Source organism: Vicugna pacos, chromosome 29 (genome assembly GCF_048564905.1).
Source record: "Vicugna pacos chromosome 29, VicPac4, whole genome shotgun sequence".
Taxonomy (NCBI): Eukaryota; Metazoa; Chordata; class Mammalia; order Artiodactyla; family Camelidae; genus Vicugna; species Vicugna pacos.
Window position 1 is genome coordinate 16,620,785 of NC_133015.1, and position 25,964 is coordinate 16,646,748.

At 39.4% G+C, this 25,964-nt stretch overlaps 1 protein-coding gene across 2 annotated transcripts in view; it reads left to right on the top strand.

The window, feature by feature from the left end:
- CPA6 (carboxypeptidase A6) overlaps positions 1-25,964 on the top strand; it is a 181,219-nt gene that overhangs the window by 94,951 nt on the left and 60,304 nt on the right. For both annotated transcript variants that reach the window (XM_015239606.3, XM_006204710.3), the window contains exon 3: positions 22,623-22,747. In XM_015239606.3, the coding sequence (XP_015095092.1) occupies positions 22,623-22,747 (125 nt within the window). The remainder of the gene's footprint in view (positions 1-22,622; positions 22,748-25,964) is intronic.

Here is a 25,964-nt window from a genome sequence, read left to right on the forward strand (position 1 = left end):
TGTCTCTGCTTTTGAAAGCTTTGTCTTTCTCCCTAGCACACACCTGTCCTAAAGGGTAGGATGGCTGAGAAATCCAAGTTTGAGAAAGTTAGCTTTGTCCCACTGAGGGAGACTGTAGATCAGGTTAACGTTACTAAACGTCACGAGAGATGGAGTCGTGTCTTCTGTAATTACAGTGTTCTCTCCATCTCACTGCGCAATGGTTTAGAACCAGAGCCCTGCCAAAAGGACATCTGGGAAACAGGACTTTTTGTCCAAATCATCAGCAGTAGAAAGCCCAGGGTCAAATCCTTTGTTTATGAGACTACATTCAAGTTTCCCATCTTGCTGCCTTCCCTGAGTGACTCAGAGCATGACGTGCATGATTGTGAGCTGCGATTTAGAAGAGGTTTATTCTAAGGTTTGTCAAGGCCTTAAAAGGGTAAACAGAGTAGTATAAGGAAGAAGGCTTGCCTGTATCTCCACAGCTGTAAAATTTGAATAGACTTGGGGTGTTGACAATGGAGAAAGTCAGTTCTTCTGTTCCTTTAAAGTCATAATGACAGAACATGGGCAGACATCTGAAGACTGTGCACTTACACGTCTCAGTCCTCTGCCTCAGAGTGGGGTGCTCGTAGGGCACCGTGGCTGTGGAGCAGTGCGGGGGTGGTGGGCAAGCTTGTATCCTTGTCCTGAAACTGAATTTACAGATGAGCTCGGTCTTGTTCACTTGTCTACCTGGTTTCCTGTATATTCGGGTAATGGATACTTTCAGTGGGAGAAGAATAAGATGTGGATAGTCTATCAGTTTAGAAATCACTCCCTGAATAATCTAGACAAAATTTCTTATTGAGCTTATTAGGTAACATGTATGTAAATATTAAATGAGTTAGAAACAAATATCACTGATAGTACAGTCATGGTGCCACAAGAGTGTGCCGAGACATGGGGACAGAGAGAAATATTCATCTGCCTCTTAATGTAATACAGTTCTCCAAAAGTGTAATGTATTAAGTCAGGCCCCAAGCTTTGGTGCCATGACACTGTCCTCGTCAACCCTCTGATTCAAGTGGGCCTCAGATGCGTTTGGAAAAGAAAGGTGAGTCAGTGTGAGACAGTCTGGTAAACTCCCTGAGCCAGAATATCATGACAGGACTTTGTGAAAGAAAATGTCATCAATTTCACTAATTCTTGTACTTTGCCTGAAATGTTTGCTTACATGACAAGAAAATCATTCTGGTTCTAAACCATTATACATTTTTCCCTTTGAACTAGCGTTCATGGCATGTTTACAGACACCTTCAGGCTCATGATGAGGTGGGAACAGATGGGATGGACAGCCATAAGCCTGCAAGATTTGTGATGTGCGTTTACTGGCATCAAAGACATTGGTGAACAGTTTGCAACAGCTCTTCTTGATTCTGACAGAGTCTTGTGTTGACACGGTCAACAAGCATCAAAACTATGCTTAACCCCCCTTGCTGCTGATCTCTTTCTCCAAGATGACTTAGTGTAGTGCATCAACAGACCAACCCATCAAAAACAGTTGTCCACCTGCTCTGAGTATGCTTAGAAGAATGAAAACTTTATATTTAGGTACTTTGAGTTTCTGTGTTCCTTCGAAGGATAAAAGTCATCCATTTGCATTTGTTTGCATATTTTAAACAGTGCCAAAAGCTAAATTTATTTTTTATCCAATAGATATTTAAAGAGGTAGGGTAATTAACAAGATAGATGCCCTTATGGGCTTATATTCTGATCAGTGGGGAAGAAAATAGGTGAATGAAGAAGTAAACAAGGCAGTTAAAGATTATGGTAAATGTTATGAAAGGAATAAACCAGATTAAATGGGGGGAATGGGATTCTTTGAAAGCCCAGAAAAGGCCTCTTTTAAAAGGTGATGATAAGGCTATAACCTGTCATGCAAAGGCCTCAGAAGAAAACACTCCGGGCAAAGATCACTGTAAGCACAAAGGCAGATTTGCCTGGCTGAGCTTAGTTGTTGGATGGATAAAAATAAAGTTAGTGTGGCTGCACTGCAGTAAACAGAAGGGAGAGGAGGAAGACATGAGGTCTAAGAGATACAGCCCAGGACAAGGTCATTCAAGGCCTTGGAGAAAAGGACAAAAATTGAGGATTTGTTCTGAGGACAGTAAATAGCTGGCCTTTGAAACAGAGGTATGATATGATCTAAAGAAAAACATTTTCTTCCAGGAATGGACTCTCATAGCTATAACACACAACTGATATTGAAAATGGTCTTCCCCAAGGGTTAACAAATGTGGTTAGGAATCAACTTTCTCTTGAAATTTTAGTACAACCAGTGCTTAGTGTCCATTCCATCCTTAACGCCAAACTCATGAACAAAGGGACTGGGTAAAGATTATTAGACTTTAGACTTACACAAAGGCTCCCTCAGAGGCAGAATTCAGACCTTGGAGGAAGGGAGCTACTTGGCTGATACTGCTGCCCCCGGCACTTCGGGCACACACCCTGCAGAGATGAGATCGAACCTCTGAGGATGGCGGGGTTGGCTGGCCGGACGGCACTGAGCTCTCTGAGGCTGCATCCTAATTGTGATGGTGGTTAACACGAACCTACACACGTCATAAAGTTGCATAGAACTACAGACACACATACACACACACTGACCCCCTAGAAATTGGTAAAATATGAATTATCCCAGTTGTGATGTTTTCTGTAGTAACCCAAGGTGCTGTCTTTGACAGAAACTGGGTGAAGGGTACTTATGACCTCCCTGTTCATTTATTTGCCACTTCTTGTGAATCTGTCATCTTTCAAAACTATAAGTTCTTAAAAATTATTCTACATAGACAAGTGGGAATGTATCAAACCAAAAAGCTTCTTCACAGCCAAAGAAACAATCAACAGGGTGAAAAGGCAACTTACAGCATGGGAGAAAGTATCTGCAGAATATCGGCTATGTCAGTTATATCTGACAAAGGGTTACTGTCCAAACTCATACAACTCAATAGCAAAACAGCAGGGAGGGTATAGCTCAGTGGTAGAGTGTGTGCCTGGCATGCACAAGGTCCTAGGTTCAATTCCCCGTACCTCCACTAAAAATAAAACAAATAAAAACCGAATTCCCTCCCTCCTCCTAACACACACACACACACACACACACACACACACATCATAAAAAACAACTCAATAGCAAAACAGCAGGGAAGGTATAGCTCAGTGGTAGAGTGTGTGCCTGGCATGCACAAGGTCCTAGGTTCAATTCCCCGTACCTCCACTAAAAATAAAACAAATAAAAACCGAATTCCCTCCCTCCTCCTAACACACACACACACACACACACACACACACACACATCATAAAAAACAACTCAATAGCTAAATAAATAAATAAATAAAAACTAAAATAAAAATAACCCAATTAAAAAATGGGTAAGGAACTGAAGAGACATTTCTCTAAAGAAGACATACACATGGCCAGCAGGAATGTGAAAAAGTGCTTATCACAAGTCATCAGGCAAATGCAAGTCGAAACCACACACGGAGATTACAGGTAACCCCACACCTGCCGGAATGACTTAACAAAAAGACAAGAAAAGGGGTGGACAGCTCAGTGGTAGAGCGCATGCTTAGCACGCACAAAGTCCTGGGTTTAATTCCCAGTACCTCCACTTTTTAAAAAAGAGGCAAAAAAAAAAGACAAGAAAGAACAAGTGTTGGTGAGGATGTGGAAAAAAGGAAACTTGTGCACTCTTGGTGGGAATGTAAATTGGTGTAGCTCCTGTGGAAAATAGTATGGAGGTTCCTCAAAAAACTGAAAATAGAACTACTATATGATCCAGCAATCCCACTTCTGAGTATTTATCCAAAGGAATTGAAATCAGGATTCGGAAGAGATATTTGCTCTTCCGTGTTCATTGCAGCGCTATCCCCAATAGCCAAGAGGTGGAAACAACTTAAATGTTCCCTGATGGAGAAATGGATAAAGAGAATGTGGTATATATGTACAGTGAAATAATATTCAGCCGTAAAAAAAAAAAAGAAGGAAATCATGTCATTTGCAACAACAGGAGAACATTACGCTGAGTAAAATAAGCCACTCACAAGAATAAATACTGCATGATTCCACTTATATATGAGGTATTTTTAAAATAGTCAAATTCATGGAAACAAAGTAGAATAGTGGCTGCCAAAGACAGCAGGGAAGTGGAAACAGGGGAGCTGCTGTTCAGTGGGCATGCAAGGTGGAAAAGTTCTAGAGATCGGCTGTACAATATTGTCCTTGCAGTTAGCAATAAATTTGTCAGTAGTGTAGATATCATGTTATATGGGTTTTTCTTTTTTTTTTTTTTTTTACCACAATAAGAAAACATTGTTCTGCACTTTAACTTGAAATGAAGGTATATTGTTTCCCTGAGAACCCCTGAAGTGTATTTTTGGTCTCCTGTCCTTATACTAACTGAAATATTTCTCTTGACCTGACTTACCTGTCCCCAGCCAATAACTGTGCACAGAATGACACAGGGAGAGACTGGAGCCCAGGACACCAGGCGGCAGCAGATTGAAATCAACCAGGAGGGAAATGTCGAAGGTATAGGTTCAGGCAACGGGAGTGAATTTGAGGGACCCTTCAGAGAGACGGTCCACCTGAGGACTAACTGGAAGATAGACCAAGAAGAGGCATTAAAGGCAACTTTCAGATTTATAGTCTGAGTGGCTTGGGTGTCTTATGGTGTGGACAATAAACCTCTCAACTCAAAGAAAAATATGAGAGGAGCAGTGGGTTTCATGGAGAAAATAACGAGCTCTGTTTTCAGTAAGTTGAGTTTTTCTACATTATGCTTCTATCATCTGGAAATACATACATAAGTCTAATTAACTGCTTTTTGAAAAGAGCTACACATTTGAAAGAAAAATCACTTATACATGGCCCAGTGCTTTATAACTATACAATATCATTATTCTAGAAATTACATTCTATGGTCATTAAATAACTAGTTCTTTTTTTTTAAAGAGTGGGATTTAAGTACATAGGCAAAAAATCTATCCTGCTGATAAAATATGAATCAAGTAGGCTTTAAAATCGTTTAGCACCGTCTTTGATGGCTGGGAAAATGGTTCTAAAATATCTGCAAAATAGCTAAATATCCAAAGTATCTGCAAATAGCTTCTGGATGAAAAGGTCCATTTATATTATTAAATGGAAGGTGGCAGAGCAGATAAAGAGAAGTAACAGTAAGTCTGCTTGGATCCGGGAGGAGGTTGGGGGTTAATGGAAGAAAGTTGAAAGTTCCACATCAGAGATATACATGACAGAGCAGTGAATTGTATCTGCAATCCACATCAAAGAACACTGAAGAGATTCGGTGCCTTGATATAATTATACGGATTAGACATTTCGCAAAGCATAAAGCAGCATGATGTCTCAACAATGTCGTCTCAGTGTCCCTAAAGGACTGTTCCCTGAGATGACTCAGAAAGAGTAAATTCCTCGAAGATGAGGGACATCTGTTTTTGGTGCATGAGCTTTGCAGGACCTGTTAGACCTCATGACTTATTCATGGCCATTTAACAGGAAAGCCACTGCCAGGGCACCCCCACTCCTAATTCATAGTCTGTTTGCTGAACCAAGGCCCTGCTAAACACAACAGAGAGAAGCCGTGGCTGCTCCTCAGTTGCCATTAAAGTCCTCAGGCCAGCTTCATCTTGACCAAAGAGTTCCTTGCTGTGAATTAGGAATTGATACAACCTGACCACATTTCTACTCTTAGGATTCAAAGTATTTGTTTTCCTGGATTTATCTCAAGCCTGGTTAAAGTTAATTCCCTTGGTTCTCTGAATTTTTTCTGACTCTGCAAGCTAAGGGCAATTTTAGAGTCATTCAGTTACCACCTGCTCAATTGGCAAATGGTCAGGAATTTTAAGAAACAATAGGGAAGTTGTGGCTTAACGGGTATAGATGAAGGGATTCTGGAGACCTGTTTCAGTGTCACTATACTTCATACTACTGGACTGTGCACACTTAAAAATGGTCAAGATAGTTTAAAAAAATAATAGTGGAGTAAAAATTCTCCTTCTTATCATGTATTACGCCACAAGAGGCCCCAGGCCCTCAAAGTGTACCTCCAATCTTCCAAATGTCCCAAAGAAATCCACCCCGTTCTTTCCATACTTATTTTGGTATAGTGTTCCTGATTTGATTCTTGGATCTTTAACTGTATATTTGTCGAACACTAACTGGGCAGCATATTTAACTGACAGGCATACACTCTGAACCTGGGTTAAAAGAAGAATTGGGTATCTGCCGCTGTAAGAGGGTGTGTGATTCCTAAACCAAAGCCCTTGACGTGGTGCAGAAAAGCCATGCTTAATGATTCCAAACTCAGAGCCAAAACCTGTCCATTCTTTAGTATTTCTCTTCATGGTGAAAAAGACATAAATGATTTGAAATACCACATAAATAGATGATTGTTTCTATTTTGTTTAAGAGTATAGGTGTTTTTGCTATAATGCTGGAATACATATATATGCATTCCAGAAAACCTTGCATTCTAAACTACAAATAACAAGGCTTTTGAGAAAAATTAGACCAGTGACAGATCACTGAAACCTGTGCAACTTTATATACAGAATACTAACAAAAACAAAAACAAAAAAACAATAAAATACTAGCATGATTTAAAAGATATGTTAAATTCCTAATGAATAAATACTACAATTGATATAGGTACGATAAATGTAGGTATTTATTGCAAGAAATAAGTGGCCTGATAGAAAAGGGTGACAGGAGGGTTGAGGCTACTGAGCTTCAGAATGACAAGGACAAAATTCAGAAGGAGCAGGGAAAACCAAGCAAAGAGTACTTCCAAGGATGATCAGTGGCCAAGCTGAGCCAAGAGTGAGAATATGGGGTAGATGGGGTAAATTTTGAACTGCTTCTGTTCCTCTGAAGTAGGACTTTATGTTGAACTCCTGTTACTTATCAGTGTAAAACATGAATGCCCTGGGAAAATCGTGTATGAACCAATGCAAATTCAGCATTACTTTGACACAACCCTGCATCACTCCTCTAGGCAATTGTCAATCTACAAATCTTACACACCCTTGGTTAAATTCATTCCTAAGTATTTTTATTGTTTGAAGCAATTGTAAATGGGATTGTTTTCTTAATTTTTTTTTCTCTAGTTCGTTGTCGGTGTATAGAAATTCAACTGTCTTTTAAATACTGGTTTTCTATCCTGCAACTCTATTGAATTTGTTTACTACTTTTGATAGGGTCTTCAGGACTTTCTACATATAAGATTATATCATCTGCAGACAAACACAGTTTTACTTCTTTCTTTCCAATTTGGTTGCCTTTTATTTCTTTTTCTTGACTGATTGCTTTGGCGAGGACTTTGAGTACTATTTTGAGTAGAAGTAGTGAGAACTTGTATTGTTTTTGATCTTAGGATAAGCTTTCAGCTTTCCACTGTTGAGTACGATGTTGGCTGTGGGGTTGTCATATACAGTCTTTATTGTGTGGAGATACTTCCTTCCATACCAAATTTGTTGAGCATTTTTGTCATGAAAGGATGTATTTTGTCAAAAGCTTTTTCTTCATCTATTGAGATTATCATATGATTTTTGTATTTTATTCTATTAATGCAGTGTGTCTCATTAACTGGTTTTTATATGTTGAGCCACCCTTCAATCCCAGGGATAAATTCCACTTGACCACAGTGTACAGTCCTTTTAATGTGCTGTTGTATTTGATTTGCTAATATTTTGTTGAGAATTTTTGCATCTGTATTCATCAGGGATATTGTCCTGTAGTTTGCTTTTCTGTGGTATCAGGGTAAGGCTGGCCTTGTAAAATGAATTTATGAGTCTTCACTCCTTTTCAGTTTTTTTGGAAGAGTTTGAGAAGCATAGGTGTTAATTCTTCTTTAAATGTTTGATAGAATTCACCAGTAGAACCATCTCATCCTGGGCCTTTCTATGTTAGGTTTTTAATTACTGATCCAATTTTCTTATTAGTCTTTTCAGATTTTCTATTTCTTCATGATTCCATCTTGGTAAATCATAAGTTTCTAGGTATGTATCCATTTCTTCTGGGTTGTCCAATTTTTTGGTATATAATTGTTTATAAGTGTCTCTTATGACCCTTTTTATCTGTTGTATTATTTGTAATGTCTCCTCTTCCATGTCTTATTTTACTTATATGAGTAAGTAAAATCTTTTTTCTTAGTCTAAAAAAAAATATTCAGACTTCTATATTTTTTTCTTAGTCTAGCTAAAGTTTTATAAATTTTGCTTATCTTTTCAAAAAAGAACAGCTATCTGTTTCATTAATCTTTGCTATTGTTTTTCTGGTCTCATTTATTTTCACTCTGGTCGTTTTTCCTTCCTTCTGCTTACTTTGGGTTTAGTGTATTCTTTTTTCTAGTTCCTTGAGTTATAAAGTTAGGTTGTTCTTAATGCAGGTATTTATCACTATAAATTTTTATCTAAGAAGTGCTTGCAGCATCCCAAAGGTTTTGATATGTTTTGGGTTTCCATCTTTGCTTCAGGATATTTTTATAGTCTCTTTGGATTTCTTCTTTGACCCTTTGGCTGTTCAGGGTTGTGTTGTTCCATTTACACACATGTGAGTTGTCCAGTTTTCCTCCTGGTATTGATTTCTAGTTTCATAGCATTGTGTTCAGAAAAGATATCTGGTATGACTTCAGTCCTCTTAAATTTGCCAAGACTTGTTTGGGGACCTATCACATCATCTCTGTGTGTACTTGAGAAGAATGTGTATTCTGCTGCTGTTGGATGCAATTTCTGTATATGTCTGTTAGGTCCCTTCAGTCTCAAGGACAGTCCAAGTCCAATGTTTTATTGTTGATATTATGTCTAAATGATGTATCCATTGTTGAAAGTGAAATATTGAGGTCCCCTGCTATTATTGTATTGTTGACCATTCTTCCTTCAGATTCATTAGTATTTGCTTAATGTATTTAGATCTGGTGGCAGTTATATATATCTTTAACTGCTATAACTTCTTGATTAATTGACCCCCTTATCCTTGTCTGATGACTTTCTTTGTCTCTCGTTACCATTTTTTAAAGTCTATTTAAAAATTTACCAATTTAAAGTCTATTTTGTCTGATGTAAGTATACCTATGCCCAATCTTTCTTGGTTTTTTCAACTTGGATAGAATATCTCTTTCCATCCCTTCCCTTTGAGTTATAGGTGTTCTTAAGCTGAAGTGAGTCTCTTCTAGGCAGAATATAGCTGGTTCTTGTTTTTCAAACTTCAGCTACTTTATGCCCTTTGATTGGAGAATTAAGTCCACTTACATTTAGAGTAATTATTGATACATCAGGACTTACTAATGCCAACTGAATTATTTTTTCTGGCTATTTTGTTATTCCCTTCTTCCTTTCTTCTCTTGCTGCCTTTGTGTGTAAATTGATGATTTTTCCGCAGTGGTATGTTTTTATTTCCTTCTCTATCTCTTGTGAATGTATCATAGTTTTTGTTTTATGGTTACTTGGAGGCTTTAAAACATGAGATGTATATATATATCACAGCCCATTTTACTCTGGTAACAATTCAACTTCAGTCACATACAAAAATTACCCTTTTACTACCCCCTTTATGTTTTTAATGTCACAGTTTACATCTTTTTATATTACCCGTTAACAAATTATAGCTATAGCCTGTTTTAATACTTTTGTCCTTTACCCTTTACACTGGAGTTTAGTAAACGCACCACCATATTACTGTATTAGAGCATTTTGAATACGACTGTAAGCTTACCTTTAACAGTGTTGTGTATATTTTCATAGTTTTCATGTTTCTAATTAGCATCCTTTCATTTCGGCTTGAAGTCCTTTCAACCTTTCTTGTAAGGCAAGTGTACTGATGGTGAATTTCCTCAGCTTTTGTTTATTAGGGGAAGACTTTATTTGGCCTTCACTTGTGAAGGACAACTTTTCTAAGTATTCTTGGTTGACAGTTTCTTTCTTTCAGCACTTTGAATATATCCTCCCATTCTTTTCTGCTCTGCAAGTTCTATGACATTGATAGCTTAATGGGGTTTCCCTTTGATGAGAGAATTTTTTTTCCTCTTGCTGCTGTCTTTGATTTTAGTTTTCTTACAATGTGTTTTGGAGAAGATCTTTTTGGATTGAAATTTTGGGGTGACCTATTAGCTTCACAAACTTGAATGTCCAAATCTCTACCCAGGTTTCGGACATTCTCAGCCATTATCCTTTAAATAAGATTTGTGCCCCCTTTTTTGAATAACTATCTTGAATTCTTTGTCAGGTAATTCCTGAATCTCCATCTCCTTGGGTCCAGTTACCAGAGGTTACTATATTCCTTTAGTGGAGTCATGATTCCCTAATTCTTTGAAACCCCTGCGGCCTTGCACAGGTGTCTGCACATTTGAGGCAGCAGTCACTTCTTCCAGATATTGTGGGCTGACTTCACTAAGGGAAGACATTCCCTTGCAGTGCGCTAGGGCAGTATGCTGGGGCGTACTGTGACCCTGGGTCTAATGGTACAGGGCACCACGTGTGAGGGCATGTAGTGGTCCCAGATCCAGGGGTGCATGGTGGCTCTTTGGCTCATATCACTGAGACCCAAAGCATCAACAACTGTGTGGTCCTTGGCAAACACTGGCGGGGGTTCACAGTGGCTGCCAGGGCTGTGGGGGTCCTCAGCAGCACATCCAGGTCCAACGCCTAGAGATCGGGACAGGCAACACTGGTGACCAGAGCAGGTGGTATGCACACACTCGGCTGCAGGCACCAGCTGCAGGTGCCTGTGTCAAGGCAGGGGCTGGATGCAGATATACTTGTAGTAACAGAGGCCAAGGTAGGCAGCAGGGCTGGGGTTAACTATGGGCTTACTGACAACTGCAGGAGCCCTGGCTGTTGGTGTGCTCTCCCATCACTGCACAGTGTTCCCCTGGGTGCGCACACTGCAGTGAGGCTGGGGACAGGGTCAGGCCAGGCAGGTGTGCAGCTGGAGAAGCTAACTCCAGGTGAGTATCAGGGTGCAGGCCAGCGGCAGAAGACAGTGCCTGAACTGGGCCCACACCCCACTGGGCTGTCAGCATGCTCCCCTGTGGCTGTACAATCTCCCTCAAGGTGTGCATGCAGCACTGGAGGCTGGTAATGGGCATCAGTTCAGTAGCATAAAAATACCAGCTGGACCGGCAGCCCTGAGTACACGTGCAGTGGTGGGGGTCAGCACAGGGGTCAAAGCAGGTCAAAGGTGTGCATTTCCATGCCCACAGAGGCCTGAGCTGGCTGCTGGTACTGTTCCCAGGCTCTGCCAGGGTTGGAGGTGGGAGGTCGGCAGAGGGGGAGCTGGGAGGGACTCAGACAGACAGCATGAGCAACTATGAATACCTGTGGGGCAAAAGCTGATGGAAGCTGCAGGTGGTGTGAGGCAGCTGTGCTGGCCTTTGGTTCCTCCTCCCAGGGATGAGCTGATACAGGCAAAATGAAGCTGCCTTTCTTTTCTTCTCGTGCAGTTGTCCTCAGGTTTTTGACTCCACTGTGTTGCTATAACTTCTTAAGTAGACTCCAGAGCTGTTTTTATTCGTGGATGTCTGTCTAATTATTGACCTTTGTTGGAAGATGGAGGCTGGGGTCTCCTATGTCACCATTTCGGCAACATCACCTCTACCTACTATTCTATAACCTTTTTCACTTACTGTTATTTTTGTGAAGGTATTTCAAAGCCAATCAATATACATTTACATTGATGTATGTGTATATTTACTTTGACCTTATATCCCTAAATGCTGCTAATCTTTGAATTCTCATCGTTCACCTGTGTTGGCTCTCTTGACTTCTCTGTAGACAATGGTTTACAAATAATGTCAGTCTTATTTCTCCCCTTCTGATTCTTAGCCTTTTTTTCTCCTTTATTTTCTTGCTGGCAGTGACCCGCAGTATGAGAATCTGTGGAATTGCTATTACAGTACGTTTACTTTGTTTCTGACTTTAAAATGAATGCTTCTAACTCTACCCTTGTGTACATATGTTTATGAAGATTTTTGGTAGATGCTCTTTAACAGGCTAAGGAAATACACTTTTTCATTATTTCTACAGATTTTATAATTAATAGAAGTAGAATTTTGAAAGTCATTTTTCTGAGTGAATTGTTATGATCATATGGTTTAATACATTACTATTAATACGATGCAATACACTAATAGGTTTTTCTAATGTTAAACTATAACTGCATTCAGATATGATGTTAGAACCTTTCATATTTAGTTTGCTGGTATACATTTTTAGGCACCTGTGTTCATAAGTAAAATTGGCATATAACTATTTTCCTTGTCACTTTCTCATTGCTAATATTGATCATTTGATCATTGATCAAATGATTCATTCTTTTGTTCTTAAGTGGATTTCCTAATAATTTTTCTATTTTAAATATGTTTCAAAGATCAATTTTTGGTTTTGTTGATTTTATAACTTTTGTTTTCAATTTCATCAATTTATCCTCTTTTTATTATGCCCTGTATTCTACCTTTTGTAGTTGCTACTGTTATCATTTTTCTAACTTCTTGATTTAGACATATGACTCATTAATTGCTCATCTTTATTCTTCTGCAACAGGAGCATTTAAGGTCATAAATTTCTCTCTTAGAAATGTCCTATTTAGTTTTGCTTTGGTTCTAATTTTACTACAGTGTCTTCTTTAACTCACAAGTTATTTAAAGTCTGTTTTTTTAATTTCTAAATGTAGATATATTTTGTCATTGACTTCTAAATTTAATTACACTGTAATCAGAGAACATTTGTTTGACATGAATTCTCTGACATCCGTTAAAACTTATTTTGTAGCCTGGTATTGAGTTAATTTTCAAAAACATTCTATGTGTGCTTGGGAAGGAAGTCTGATCTTTTGGTTACTGGGATATAATGGAGGATTTATAATTTACAGTCCTTATGATATTGTCCATTTTTGCCATGTACATATTTTGATGCTGTTGTATGGATGCATTCAGATTAACAGTATTTGTATCTTCCTAATAAACTGATTTTATCAGTATATATAGACCTATATTAATATACATATGTATATAGATATAGATTTATATATACATACATATACATATAGTGAGATATATATATATATATATATCCTTAAAAATGGTTTTGCCCTAAATGCTTTACTATTATAGCTATACCAGCTTTTTTTCTTTAGTATTTATATGGTATATCTTTTTTCATTCTTTTATTTTCAACATTTTTATTTTATGTCTCTTGTGACCAGAACTTAGGAGAATGCTTTTTATTATTCAATACACATGCTCTTTTTTTTTTTTAATTTTTTACCAAAGTGTAGTTGATTTACAATGTTGGTTTCAGGTGTACAGCAAAGTGATTCAGTTATACATATGCATATAGTTTTTATTTTCAGATTTTTTTCCATTATATGTTATTATAAGAATTTAAATATAGTTCCCTGTGCTATACAGTAGGTCCTTGTTGTTTATCTATTTTATATATAATACTGTCTGTCTGTTAATCCCCAACCCCTAATTTATCCCTCCCTGCCCTTCCTGTTTTGGTAACCATAGTTTGTTTCCTATGTCCATGAGTCTGTTTTTGGTTTGTAATAGAATTAATCATATTTTTCAGATTCCACATATAACTGATATCATATGACATTTGTCTTTGTCTGACTTACTTCATTCAATATGACAATCTGTATGTTCATCCCTATTGCTGCAAATGGCATTATTTCATTCTTTTTTTATGACTGAGTAATATTCCTGTGTGTGTGTGTATCACATCTTCTTTATCTAAGCATCTGTTGATGGACATTTAGGTTGTTTCCATGTCTTGACTATTGTAAATAGTCAATACACATGCTCTTTTAACTGAAGAATGTAATCCTTTTCATTTACTATATTGACATATTCTTATTGACTTATTTTTTTTGAAAACCTTTTTCTGATGCTTTTTTCTGTGCTTTTCTGCCTTTTAGACATCTTACTTCTCTTGAAGCCCCTTTACCTTTCCCATTAATAATGTAATTGTCTTAAATATTCCATCTGTGTGCATCCATAACCACATCAAAATATCTCATCTTCAGATATTCCAAGATTTCTTCATTTTCTTTCTTTTTCAGGAACTTCCTCTAGCCAATCTTTTAGATACTATGAAGATCTTGAGTTGAATAATCCTGCTGTGTGTTGAATATGTTGGCTTTTACTTATAGTGGGCACCTTGCTCATGTGTGGGTTTTTTTGTTTTTTGTTTTTTTGGTACATCATAAAACTTTCAAAAAGGTTTCAATTATAAGAATTCTGTGTGGCCTGGCTTGAGGGTGAATCTTTGTCTGGAGAGGTTTTGCATTTATTACTACAAAGTGCCTCCTTTGGGATAGAATGGTTTCTCCAGTCTCCTGTCTGGAGTGTATATCCCTGACTTCTCTGGGTAAAAGTAGCCAATTACTGTGTAGATTTTCACTTTACCTCCCTGTTTTCCATCCAACCATTGTATTTCATCCCTCTGCACCCTTTATCACTGCTTTAAAGTCCCTCTGTTTCAATTTCTCCAGAAAACATATTTCTCAGGGGATATGGGAAGGGCTGTTACCTAAGGGTGGGATTGGTGCAGAGAGAATTTAGAGTCCTTCTTCAGATTCTTTTTTTTAATTGAAGTGTAGTCAGTTTACAATGTTGGGTTAATTTTTGGTGCACAGCATGGTAATTCAAGTTTATATATATTTCATCTTCTTATTCATTATAAGATATTACAAGGTTTTGAATATAGTTCCCTGTGCTCTGTAGGAGGGCTTCGCTGTTTATCTGTTTTATATAAAGTAGTGTGTATCTGCACATTTCCACAAGGTCTCCTTGTTTCCTTCTCACCACCTCTTCACTCCCACCTTCGATATTCCAGTTCTGGAGCCCATCCAGGGCTTCTGTGGAGCTCCTGAACTTGCTCTACTATGATACCCCACTCCTCATCTCTCACTGCTTAGATTTGAACTCTCCCTTATCAGCTGAGTGATTTACCATTTCTCTAATCGCTTTTTATCTTTATATTTTATTGCTCAGGTCTGCAGCAAATTTCACCAAAGATAAAGTCAGTGTTTCTCATTCAAGTTCTCCTTGTTATTTTGGAAGTGACTGTGTGGGGAATGGGAGAGCAATATCTTTATCCCACGTGTTGAAACAGGAAGTCCTGTCAATAGAGAAGAGCATTAGTTAAGCGAGGATCTGTTACGTGGAAATGGGTTAAAAGAATTCCTGTACTTTCCATTCTCTAAATAGATTACGAGCATGCCTTTGTATAGTACTGCCAAGTGAAAAATCCAGAGTTAAGCAAGGAAATACTTATTCAAAAGGATTTATTACAAATGCAGGAAAAACTATTGCAGCAGAGTGACCATGCCAAGATGCCTAAGTCTCAAACGGCTGAAAGAAAAGGGCTTTTCATTTGTGAGGAGGCGTGAACAAGGCTAGAAAGAACCAGGTATGGGGAAGTGGGATGAAGAGGTGACCAGAGTAGGTCAGAGAGCATTTCACCATGACGTCAGTAGGTGCTCAGGAGGGGCTGTTACAGAGGAGCTGGGTGCTGTCTCAGGCTGAGGGTGAGTAAAAGTTCAGAGGCCCACTGGAAAGAGACAAGCTGAATTAACTCTTAGTCAAGATATCAAGTATTTTGTCCAGGTTGGTCGGTGAGGACAAACAGTTCAGCTAATTATTTATAAGGCAAAGAATGGGAATCTGAGGGTCTCTGTCTGCTTGTAAGAGGTAAGCAAGGGGGAAACCCATGAGCCTTCTGGGGAGCACGGTTCCTTGCAGTAAGCCATTTCTAGAACACAAAGTGGGCAGTGAGATGTTTTCCAGGATTGTAGAGCTCAGGTAAACTTCAACGTTATCTCTCTTCTACCCCTGACCCAAACCTCTTAAGGGCATCTCTTACTCCCACTTCCTTTCACCTTTGCCAGGCTGACTCCTCCTCATCCTTCTGTATTACGTATAGTCAACACCTCTCCTGCGAAGGTGTCCCAACCTACCTCCCAAAGGTACTTGAACAGTCTTAGTGTGTCTTCTCTTCGTAGACTAAGTGGGTGATGTCCGCTTAGTTCTTGAGGGTGAGGTATGTCATCGTCATCACTGTATCCCCAGCACCCAGCTCAATGGCTGAGACCCTGTAGGTGTTTGGTAAACAGTGAACGGATGTGGGGTTTACCAAACCTTAGCTGTCATGTTTGGAAATCAACCCATTCCCTCCGACAAGTGAGAGATGGAACAATCTCCAGAACCCCATGTGAACATCCAGACCTGCTTGGAGGATTCTTCACTGGCCTTTAAAGCAGCTTGCAGTTAATGTAGAAGAAAATAAGGTACTGGTTTCCACTTCATCTTCTTAGCTGATTTTGAAAAAATGCTTTCCAAATGAGTTGTAAATGGGTTGACAATAACTTTTTAAAGATTGAATATTATTTTGTATGTTATTTACAGGACAGACCTAAGTCAATATAACTGATGACTGACAGGTGATACGAGGGCTGAGTTGTTGAGAGGGTCTTTTTTCTGATTCTGAGGATGAAAAAACTATTAGTGACTCAGAGATTTTCCTAAGGAAATGCAAACTTTTATACTCAGAAAAGCACACTGAGCCTGGCAGATTATAGTGTTTAAGGGACACTTGGAAATCACATAGGTTCAACCTCTTTATTTGTAATTAAGAAACTTAAGGCTCTGAAATGTGATATATCAAAGTTTAGATAAATAAAAGAAATGGCTTCTTCCTGATTCTTTTAAGTTGGGAATTTTTTTCACTAGGCCAAAGATGAGTTCTGTTTGATTTCTGTGGTTAATACATAGAAGAATTCTTACACCGGCACCTGAAAAAGGAAATGCATAACAAACTCTGAAGTGATTTTCATCAACTATTAATGAAAACAATCAAAATTTATTTAATCTAAATGCACTATCATACTCTTGTTTAGGACCTCCAATGGAATACTTCTGAATGTAGTAATCAAATATCATGAAGAAGTCATCAATGTTAAAAGCACAAATCAACAAAGCAGGGTGGAAGGAAATCTGTTACTTGATGAGGTGCAGCCCAGGGACTCTTGTCTTCAAAGGTCCTTATTAAGGGATAGCCAGGTGATGCAGGTGATCTCTGACTATTTCTACCCATTCTACAAAGCCAGGCTAAAAATGCTAACTCAATTCTTGGGTAAAGAATTATTTTAAGCTAGCAAAATATAGTGAAATATTATTTCCCTCATCTAATGAGTTTTCTAAAGTTCTTGGAGCCTCGAGTGTAGGAGTTAAGAACATTTCCTTAGTATTCTAAGTCTTCAGATATTCACTTAGAGGGCAGGAATTAAGCTGGTATCGACTCTTTCACGTGAAAAAGGTGGTGGTATGTGGTTTCTCCTGAGTGGACCATCACATGTCTGTATCTTTCATTACATAATCCTAACCTTCTTGGTCTCCAAATCACCTCCAAGTCACCCTGGCCTGATCATGTGAGAATTTCCACCCCTCAGCCAGCAATACTGTTAGTTATCACATGGCCTGAGTAGAACAGTGTTCATCCTGAAAACATTGGTGTTCTGTTGAACATGAACCATTTCACAGAACACCAATATCAGACAAGACCAACCTGTGTCCTTCATGAAATAAGATAAAAAGACCTCTAAGATCATTTCTAAACACAGATGGGGAAAAAAACACTATCCAAACAGAACAAAAACAAATACATCCTTTTTTAGCTGATTTAAGTGACTATGGCTTTTTTTTTTAATCAATTACAGCTTTAGCCTCACTTTGTTTCTCCCACCTCCTAGATAAAAGTCAAGATATCCAATGAGAGAATTGCCCTTCTTCTGATAGCTTTCAACCCAGAGAAAAATCCCAGTTTAAACCCTCTACAAAATCACCTAACACAAGCCCAAATCCCATAATTTGTAACACCCTTTTACTGAGATCACTCCTTGTTGCAACAAGACAATACAAACCAATTTTTTAAACTTTTTTTTCTGAGTTACAGTCATTTTACAATGTTATGTCAAATTTCAGTGCAGAGCACAATTTTTCTGTTATACATGAACATACATGCATTCATTGTCATATTCTCTTTCACTGTGAGCCACAAGATCCTGTATATATTTCCCCGTGCTACACAGTACAATCTTGTTTACCTATTCTATTTTGAAATCCCAGTCTGTCCTTTCCCACCCCCCACCCCCCATCCCCCAGGAAACCACAAGTTTGTATTCTATGTCTATGAGTCTGTTTCTGTTTTGTATTTATGGGGGGTTTTTTTCCACATATGAGTATCTCATCTGGTATTTTTCTTTCTCTTTCTGGCTTACTTCACTTAGAATGACATTCTCCAGGAACATCATGTTGCTGCAAATTGCGTTATGTTGTCAGTTTTTATGGCTGAGTAGTATTCCATTGTATAAATATACCACCTCTTTATCCAATCATCTGTTGATGGACATTTAGGCTGTTTCCATGTCTTGGCTATTGTAAATAGTGCTGCTATGAACATTGGGGTGCAGGTGTTATTTTGAAGTAGGGTTCCTTCTGGATATATGCCCAGGAGCGGGATTCCTGGGTCATATGGTAAGTCTATTCCTAGTCTTTTGAGGAATCTTCCTACTGTTTTCCACAGTGGCTGCATGAAACTGCATTCCTACCAGCAGTGTAAGAGGGTTCCCTTTTCTCCACAGTCTCTCCAGCATTTGTCATTTGAGGATTTTTGAATAATGGCCATTCTGACTGATGTGAGATACATCATTGTAATTTTGATTTGCATTTCTCTGATAGTGATATTGAGCATTTTTTCATGTGCCTATTGATCATTTGTATGTCTTCCTTGGAGAATTGCTTGTTTAGGTCTTCTGCCCATTTTTGGATTGGGTTGTTTTTTTCTTTTCAAGTTGTATGAGCTGCTTATATATTCTGGGGATCAAGCCTTTGTCGGTTTCATTTGCAAAAATTTTCTCCCATTCTGTAGGTTGTCTTTTTGTTTTACTTATGGTTTCCTTTGCTGTGCAGAAGCTTGTAAGTTTCATTAGGTCCCATTTGTTTATTCTTGCTTTTATTTCTATTGCTTGGGTAGACTGCCCTAGGAGAGCATTTTTGAGATGTATGTCAGATAATGTTTTGCCTGTGTTTTCTTCTAGGAGGTTTATTGTATCTTGTCTTATGTTTAAGTCTTTGATCCACTCTGAGTTGATTTTTGTGTATGGTGTAAGGGAGTGTTCTAGCTTCACTGATTTACATGCTGCTGTCCAGTTTTCCCAACACCATTTGCTGAAGAGACTGTCTTTATGCCATTATATATTCTTGCCTCCTTTGTCGAAAATTAGTTGACCAAAAAAGTTTGTGGGTTCATTTCTGGGCTCTCTGTTCTGTTCCACTGGTCCATATGTCTGTTTTTGTACCAATACCATGCTGTCTTGATTACTGTAGTTCTGTAGTGTTGTCTGAAGTCTGGGAGAGTTATATTTTTTTTTTGATTACTCATATGTTCTGAGAGTCTGACAGATGGGCTTCAACAATTCTTTCAAATCAGTGCATATACCAGTTAATAGTTCAGGCAATTGTTACGAATTTTTTCTTTTCCAACATGTGTGTTTTGTTCTGATAAATGAGACTTAATTATGACAATCATCATTCAGCCCGAAAGAGGATTAGAGGGAAAACTTTGGCACCAAAGCAAAGCTCTACTAGGCCTTTCCACCTTTACCTGATGCTGTAGGAATAATGCTTTTCTGATGACTAGCAGTTAGGCTAGCAGTATGAATTTGTTATATTCAAATTTACAAGCAATGCTTCATTTGGATTAACTTAATTTTATTCTACTATTGGGCTGCCATTAGTTTTTATGGTATTTTTAAACCCTAATTAGTGGTTAATATATTTTCATCTTTAATGGTGAAACAACAGGAGACTTGGCTGCCTAAATTTCTGGAGACTTGTTGAATTTTTGGGGGGTTGTACTTTGGGGAAGTGGTAATTTGCAAAATGCTTCTGGGCTTGGAGAGAATGGGGACTGAGTAAAGTTAGGTCCATAATATTAACAACTTACCAAATGCCTTTCGTTTATAGAAGACCATATTCTCTGGCCAAGTTGCCCTTCCAGCAGCTCACCAATATTTTAAATGTTAACAAGTCATAAAAGGTAGACAAAGGACAAATAATACTGTTTCAAAAAAAAAAAAAGCATTTCTTTAACCGAGTAGCAGAAGCAGCCACTGTCACCAGAAAAGGAAGCAGCATCGTCTGAGATTACACTTGAATATAATAAAAATTCAAAATTAAGGACTTGTAAGTAGAGAAGTGGGATGAGTGGACAATATTTAAGTAGACTACCTTAAATTATGGGCACTGAAGTTAGGCATATCCTGTGTCACCATTTTGTAGCTGTGCATCCTTGAGAAAGTGGCTTTGCCTCTATGAATCCATCTTCTTGTTCATGAAATGTATCTGTAATGAACTCCTATCTCAAAGTATTATTGAAAAGATCAAAAATACCTACAAAATGGGTGGCACTTTACAAATCTCGTGTGAGTATTACTGTCCCCTATATCTTAACACAGGCATCTGCCTGCCACCCAGGCGGAACTGTCCATGTTACTTGGCCAAGCACCCTTTCCCTAAAACGTTACTGGAGAAAGCTGACAATTGATATTAGTTTACTTTCCTAATATCAAGCCAAAATACAGTTTCTGATTTTTGCACATTCTTTTCCGTTGGTTTCTTTTAGACCAGCTGCTTTCTGATGACGTTTGCTAGGAAGCCCCCTCCAGGTCGGGGCATAGGGTTTGCTTCTTCTGTGTAATTTTCCTATGGGGAAGCTACTCTCTTCTGTGGGATGAGGCTTCTTATTTTAGCATATGCCCCAGAAAACGGCACTGACAGAGTCCTCTCCAGAGTGGTTATTCATACATTTCAGGTTCCTGTGGCTCTCTACCCTCTAAATACAGCTCTATTTCCTCATCTCCACAGGCATTATTAGGAGATGCGCCTTAATATCAAAATCTGTCTCTGTAATGGGTTTAGAGGCAAAGATGATTAAAGGGTTAGGAAAATCTAACATACAAAGAAAAGTGAAAGATACAAATATGCTTTATCTCACAAGGGCAAAAAAGCAGCCATTCTTCGCTGAAGAACGGCACAAGAAAAAATAAAACTGTGCTGCCATGTAAGGGATTAAGAAAATGTCTAATGATCTTGTTCAACGTGGATGTGAGTTAAATTGGGACATCGTCGACTCTCCTCTTTGGGAAACTTCAAAGATGTGGTTTAGATGCATCTATTGGGGACAGTTTGGTTCAGTCCTAGATGTGTCCTTGCCCAGGGGCTGACAGATGGATCAGGTGCCCTCTCAGCACCCTCCCAGCCCCACACTTCTGTTGTTCTGTGCTTGTTGGACTAGCACGTTGGCTGAGTCAGAGTTGCCCTTGCAAGTTAGTGGAGGAGTCAGCTGCTTGAAAGAAAACAGGTAAACTCTTTGTCCCCAAAATAATATTCCAGATGAAACTGAACCACTAGAGGTGTATTCCCTTGAGCCACGAAGTATTTTTGGTCTTCCAGAGTTCTGTAACAGAATGCAGGCACTAACACCTAAGATGAAGTAACTGAACCTTATCAGATAACGTCTTAGCAGAGATCAAGATTCTGCAAGAGCCCAAGACTGGAAATGCATGTAAATGTCTTTACATGACTGTAAAGACAAACTCTGCCTAACTGAAAATGGAGCCTGGGGCTTGTACAGAAGATGGGGCTCTCCTCCATCCCAGTTGGCTTCGGTCATTCTTTCAATGAATGCAGAGCTCCTACCAGGCGTGGAGCACTGGACAAGGCACTGGGGACACTACCGTAGGCCAAGACGATACAACTCCTGCTTTCCTGCAAAACTCTGAACACACGGTGAACACGTAGTGAACTACTCAGTGGGGTCTAAATTCACGCAGCAAGTAATGACTGAGTTGCTAATATGCTCAAGGCATCATTCTAGGCACTTGGAATGAGGTGGGAACCAAATGGATAAATCCTTTGTCCTCATGGAGCTTACATTCTGGTAAGAGGAAGTTACATGATGCAAGAAGCACAAGGTGCTCTGACAACTACAACAGGGAGACCTACCCTAGCTGACAAGTCCCCCTGAGAAAGGCATGTTTCTATTGGCATGTGAAGGCCAGGTAGGAACTGGTCAATATGACATGTGTCGTGGGGGGAGGAGGCCCCTGGAGGTGTTCCATTTAAAGTTACTAAACGTTGTCAAGCTACCACAGTTTGCTTGTGCAGTAGGAGGAAGGGTCATTTAGATCTTTCTCTTTCTTCTTCTTATTCAAATAGTTTGTGCAATAAATAATTTGAAACAATATCAAAGTCACACAAAACTATTTTATCTCATTTTTATCTTGTGACTTTATTGGTCTTTATTGTAAATTATCATCAGATTCTATATAGATGTGATATAACTTGGACACTAAATTCAAAATCAAGAAAGAGTTTTGCCCCGATGATGAAAGCACTGAGTCTAACTCTAAAATGTGTTTGGTATTGCTGTGTGCAAACAAGACAACGCGTTTGACATTGTGACATGGATCTTTCCCCACCTACACTGAATATGAATTATAGGCTGGTTCCTGCACTACAGGTGGACCTGTGGCAGCCCGGCAGTATCTTCTACGTATCTGAGGGATCAGTCACTGATGTCCGTATTCCCCACAATGGTTCCCAAGCCTTGCTAGCCTTCCTACAGAAAACCAACATCCAATACAAGTAAGCATTCCTTTTCATTGCTTAATTCATTTGTCGTAAATGGAACTGAACAGTAACTGTATTTGGGTTATTTCTTGAATGCCAACAACAGTGTACTATTTTCACATTGGAGAAACCAACATGAATATAACAGTTATATTTGCCTTTCACGGGCTTATTGTTAGTGTAATGAGGAGAAGGGGGAGCAACCACACTTCCATGTCATTTCACCATCACCGCTAACCACTCAGTGTAAACACAGAAGGATTTTACTGTGTGAGGAATGGAGTAGCTTATCAATGCTAGAAGTGAATGGAGTGGGCAGGGGCAGAAAAAAGCTAGACTCGGCAGGAGCTGCGTCACTTAGGCAAAGGATGAGAGCTGGGACCTTGGAGGAGGGGACAGTGCAAGCAAAGGTAAGAAGCAGTATGTGTGCAGGGAGCTGGTGTAGTGCAGTGCTGTGGCGTACAAAATGCAACTCAGAGAGTAGAAAGAAAAGGCACTGGAGAGACCGAGGAGGTCAGATTGTGGGAAGCCTGCTGCTCAGATGTCATCTTGGGGGTGAGGCTGCACAACTGGAGGATGTAAGCAAGGGGGTCCCACGTAACTGGGCTGGAGGGGCAACAGGAGACTGCAGTAGTAACCCAGATAAGAGACAATGAGGCCTCAAGTCAGGACCAGAGTAGGGGGATCAAGAGAATTCAAAAATATACTTCAGAGGCAAAACCACCTGGACTCTGCACTTGTTTGGACATAGAGGGGCAGAGGAAGAAGTCAAGGATGACTTCAAGTCTTCCATTTTTGGTGACCAAGTAGACAGATTTGGCTGTTTTGTGGGTTTTTTTTTTAAGGAATAGTTAAGTAGTAAGAATGGAACAAGTGGGAGATGGGGAGAGTCACAGGAGTCAAAGAAGAAACAGAAAACCTTTGAGAGAAGGGCTGTTAATGGTGCCAAGCGCTGCAGTGATATCCTGCAAGCAAAGGATTGACCAGTTTCCTTTGGATTTGGTGATGGAGATTGCACTGGTAACTCTAATGGCGGGGTTGGATTGTTAGGAGCAGAAGACAGAAGTGAGCAGGAGATGAGAACACAGACCAGCAAAGCAGACTACTCTTAGAAGTTACAGTCAGAGGAGAGGCAGAAAGCGAGGAGTGATGCTGCATCAGTGACTGCTTGAGATTTGGAATATGTTTGGTTCGGGGGCAATTTCAGCATGTCACCTGAGAGGAAGGACCAGCAGGGAAGGAGACATTGATGATGCAGGAAAGCATGCACCAGTGGAGGAGTGGGTTTGAACATTAGGAAGGATTCTTTATCCATATAACCAAAGAGGTAAATGCGGGTCTAGGTAAGATGGTGGATAAGAGAGTCAACAAGTTTAAAGAGATTGTAACTGACAGCCAAATTTTCTGGATGAAGTGAGAAGCAAAATGATCTACTCAAAGTGAAGAAATAGGAGTTGAAGAGCATTGCCATGGGAAAAACTGGGGTAAGAACCAATAAAAGTGGCTGTGGCAGAGAAGAGAGATCGTAGCACTGATGCGGAGCTGAGGTTGTTGGGCAGGATGACAAAAGATCAGGGTGGCAAGGAAGTTTAGGTTCCTAGTGAGATATGAGCTCAACTTTCCATCCATGGGGTCTAATCTGGATAGGAAGGGAGGAGAGTCTAGGAAGAATGATGGGACAGAACAGAAGAATCAAGGGAGATACTGAGATCTTTATTTTGAAAACAGGTATGGTGTGACTAAGGGCAACAAACTGGAAGGAAAGAAGTTTTGACAAAGTGTAGGCTATTGGATGCTAAGAGTTCCAAGGTAGGACATTTATGACTGGTGACAAGATAGGCGTAGCAATGAAGGAGATGGCTGAAGTGGAGTGGAGATCATTGAGGCTGATGCGGTCAAGAATGAGTGGGCGTCATCACCAGAAAATCACCACAGCAGTCTTGAATCTCCTTGGCTAATGGCAGGATTTGAGGTGGAGGGAGAGAACGTGCTCCTAGGACAGGAAATTCAGGGAGTAGCCAGGAGTTAGAAGTAAACAGCAGGAATGACATGATGCTGAAGGGTGGATGAACTCTTCCTGGAATTTAGAAGATTAATGAGGAAGCACAAGTGGGGGTCCTGGAGAATGCAGACCTCCTTCCCTTCTGGCCCCATAGTAGGAGAACTGGGAAAAGAGAAAGATACAAAAGAACTTGTGTCCTTGAGAAAGTCCAATTTCTGTTGGGGCAAGACTATGAGAAGAGAGTTCTCTGAAGAGACTAGAGGAGGTAGGAATTTTATTTACAATGAAAGAGGGATTCCAGCAGGCACAAGGGGAAAGGAAATGGTCAAGAGATGGAGAGTCAGTACAGAATCTCGGGGGAGAAATGCAGCATAGTGAATTAATGAGACAGGAAGGAGTGACTTACTTTTGGTTTGGAACCCTAGGATTTCAGGGTGGAGAAGCATAATTGTAAATGACTAACCTCAGTGACTCCAACTTTTTAGCAAGTGGTTGTACTGCCAAAACTGGCACAAAGACCCCTGATGATGACCGGCAGGGCCTGGGAAGGGTTCGTGGGTCTGTGAGACTAAGGTGAGAGCCCTAATCTCTGTGCAAGATGGGCTGAGGGGTGCAGAGGGGCAGTGACATCCTCCCTGGTCCACACAAATACCTCCCTGCCAGTTATTAAAGTACAGATAGGCTTTTTGCAAACAGATATTTTATCTGTGCTTCTAGAACAGGGTAGAGTCACAGCTGTGCATAAAACTATTGTTCGTATTGAACACTTTTAGGCTCCGCTGTAGCTTTGATTCTCTGAACACCTGGCAGGAAAGAGTTTATATCTATAGGGGCTCAGTAACAACTCACATGCTTCGTTAATTATTATTTGGAAGAAAAGAATATACCAGTTATTTTAACAGGTCTCTGTTCCTGCCATTCAATGTGGGTCATGTGGACCTGATACAGAATGAAATATCACACTTCATGTCACAGAGAAGAGAATCTAAGAAATGAGTGTTTTGAACCAGTTGTCTCCTCATGGAGAGCAATCATTAAGGATTATTCATTTTGTTGATCCCAAGATAGTAACACGTAAGAGTCAATTAAATTCCATGGGGCAGTAGGTAGAGATCATTTTAATTGACTTTTATGACTGTATCCTGGGGTATTTTCAAAAGATTATCATTTACTCTGCACAACTGTATATACTGTGAAGCTATAGTCATCTTTCTAGCAGAGATAATGTGA